General features: G+C 43.8%; 1 protein-coding gene across 6 annotated transcripts in view; it reads left to right on the forward strand.

Annotated features, from left to right (window-relative positions):
- PUS10 (pseudouridylate synthase 10) overlaps positions 1 to 2,933 on the forward strand; it is a 68,560-nt gene that overhangs the window by 58,215 nt on the left and 7,412 nt on the right. For all 6 annotated transcript variants that reach the window (XM_019516634.1, XM_019516633.1, XM_019516631.1 and 3 more), the window contains 3 exons: positions 1,683 to 1,739; positions 2,656 to 2,732; positions 2,818 to 2,873. In XM_019516634.1, the coding sequence (XP_019372179.1) occupies positions 1,683 to 1,739; positions 2,656 to 2,732; positions 2,818 to 2,873 (190 nt within the window). The remainder of the gene's footprint in view (positions 1 to 1,682; positions 1,740 to 2,655; positions 2,733 to 2,817; positions 2,874 to 2,933) is intronic.

Here is a 2,933-nt window from a genome sequence, read left to right on the forward strand (position 1 = left end):
TGCTGCCCACCCTGACCACTTCCCAGCTCAGTCCACAGCTGCAACCCACTGTGTCCTGCCCCACACAGATCTGGGGGTACACGCCCCACCCCTTGCCTTCCTGGGGTGTGCACAGCAGTGGGAGCTGCCTCATGCCCCCCAGACAAGCCACAGCTCCATCCCATGTCCTGCCTCCCCCACGGCTGGACAGCACTTGCCCCAGCTCCACTCCCTCCCTCACCATAGGGTCCTTGATCTGCCCCCCCACACCGCTTCCCTCCCCCCTCCCCTTCCACCCCAACAGACTTAGCAACTGCATGCACCTATGTTGAAAATTGGATCAGTATCAGCCAACATGCCTCCTTAAAAATTGGCTATTGGTATTGGCCCCCAAAATCTCTGTCGGTGTACCCCTACTTTCCCATTGCACTATCCAGTGTGAGCTAAGCACGAACGTACTTGTCAAATGACAAATGGAATTTCCCTGCCATCCAGAAAGACTGGTGCCTTGTGTCTGTCTCAGGCACTCCTAAATTTTTTCTTGGGCGCCCATTTTGGTTTTAAACTCTATTTCTGCCAAGCAGCATTTTGAATGCATTGACACCCAAAGCTTCTCTGTAGCAACAGAGTCCTCCTTTCAGTCAGCAGAGTTCTTCCATCACTGCCAAGTGGGGTGAGGCTTCTGCTGCTGTTTGGCAGCTGGTAGCTGACGTGTAGCCACCCCCATGCCTTCTCCTGCTGCTGCATTCCTTATCACAGCTCATGCCTTCCCTTTGTGCACTTTGTGATCTATGGCACAGGCCCTGCAGCAGAACCTCGGGAAGCCAGTGGGTCTACCCAGTTTCTGGCAGATCGGTAACTGGCTGCTGTCTGCTGCCAGGAGTTTGTGGGCAGAGCAGGATAAGTCTAGACAAGGCCTAAGCAGCATGCTGAACCCCCAGGGGTAGAGTACAAAGCCCTGGATGTTAATGTTGAAAAAAGATGTTTCTCCTTTTACTGGACACAGTGCCAATAAGAAAGTAGCTTCTGATTTTTACTGATGCTGGTCCTCACAAACCTGGCAGTTAAAACTGAGGAAGCCGTAGCTCTCCTGGCTTCCCCATACAGGCTGAAGAGAGATTATTAGCCTATCTGGCTTTCAGGGTTCTCTGCAGAGAGATTCACCAAGTTATTGTCATATCAAAAGAGTGATTTTTTTTCCATGTTCTTTCTGGCAAGGATGGAGGTGTTACTGCCTGGGCCAAGGTTAACTCAAGAAAGGATCTGAGGAAGTAAATTAAGTATCAAGCTAATCAAATCCATGTCTTGGAAGAAACAATATACAGGGGTTAAGAATGGACTGGAAGTTCCTCTTGGCCAAGTGTATAGCTAACAAGCAGACATCTTTAGAGGTCAGAAATTCCTCTGATCCTTTACAGGCTCCTTGACTGGGGTCAGGGACTGGGGTTACCAGGGAGGAGCATCCCTTTCAGGATTGAATTGATCTTTCAGACTATTTGTCAAAGCTGTGATGCATCTCCTTCAGGCAGAAGGAAGGTCTCTCTTCAAGAAATCAGGGGCTCAGTTTTCAACTTTGTTGAAATATATGGCAGGCTATGTTTCTTAAAATTATTTTCCTGGAAGTCTTACAAACTGATTTAGAAAGAAGGCAGTCCACATTTCAATTTTAGAATCACATTCCATGTTAACTTCTGTTTTGAAAGGTTTTAATTTTTCATCCTCTGGAAGAGAAGATGTGGATGTGAGAACATTAGGCAAAGGTAAGGTTGGAAACCCCCCCACAAAAAACTGGTGCCCCAAAGCTACCCAAACAAACTGCTGTTTGGTGACACCAACTTTACTTTAAAATTGTATGTTGCTAACTTTAGTGGCATGTATGCCTTTAACAGAAACTGATGCTCTTTCATGAAAATACGACCTTTCCATAATTTTCTTGGCAGCACAAATAGGAACATTTAGAAATCAATAGTTTGTAAATGTTTTCCTTTGCATTTCCAAATTTGAAATGATTAAGTTTTACTAATTCCTACACTGTTTTCTGTTGTGTAATTCTGTTTTGAATCATTGTATTTAGGAAAAATACCTGTTTCACTTTCTGGACTAGGTTCTTTTACTTAATCAGTTCTGACAGAACTTCCAGTGGCCACTGGCTTTCAGCTTTGCAGAAGCTACTTTAGTGAAAAACAATTTTAAAAAACCCTAAAAAAACCCAAAGAGCTGTTCCAGACACTGTCTGATCTGCGGTTTGATTCCAGGCTTCTCATATCGTGGGATTGTCTTTGGCTCCAAGTACAGAAAGTGCAGTCATTAAAACAGATGTTTAGTTGAGGGAATGGGATTTAACATAGTCTTGCACCTGGGCATTGGTGTAGGTGATGGAAAATAAGCTAATTAACTTTTTTCTTATTTTATTTTTTAATTAGCAGAGACTTGTACAAGATGCCTTCTGGGAAGCCATAATTTGCACTTATTGCTGATGCTTAGGTTTAGTAGCCAAAAATGTCCCTTGTTTCTTTCCTGCCATCTGATGGCCCTGTCCCTGTAACCCATAAGCCCTAGTCATGTTTGCATAGCAGGAGGGGCATTTTTTTTCACACCTCCCAGCCTTAATGCACAAATCTAAACAATAATTTAGAACAGCATGTTTCTATATTTTATCATTGTGCACGTTGCCAGGAAGGCCCTTCACAATTGAGCTGGTGAATCCTCATAGAGTACAGTTTACTGCCGAGGAAATGAAGGGACTTCAGCAGGTATGTTGTTCACATGTCAAGAGAGTCAGAAAATGTACATTCTCTGGAACAGGGCAGTCTTCTTAACCCATTCTTTTTTTAACAGAAGATTAATAGCTCATCAGACAAAATACAGGTTCGAGATTTGCAGCTGGTCACCAGGTCAGTATTTGTAATCACTGGGAAGGGATTTATAAAAAAAAAAAAAAAAAAAAAAAAAAA

Source organism: Gavialis gangeticus, unplaced genomic scaffold (genome assembly GCF_001723915.1).
Source record: "Gavialis gangeticus isolate Ggan-Ray unplaced genomic scaffold, GavGan_comp1, whole genome shotgun sequence".
NCBI classification, from domain to species: domain Eukaryota; kingdom Metazoa; phylum Chordata; order Crocodylia; family Gavialidae; genus Gavialis; species Gavialis gangeticus.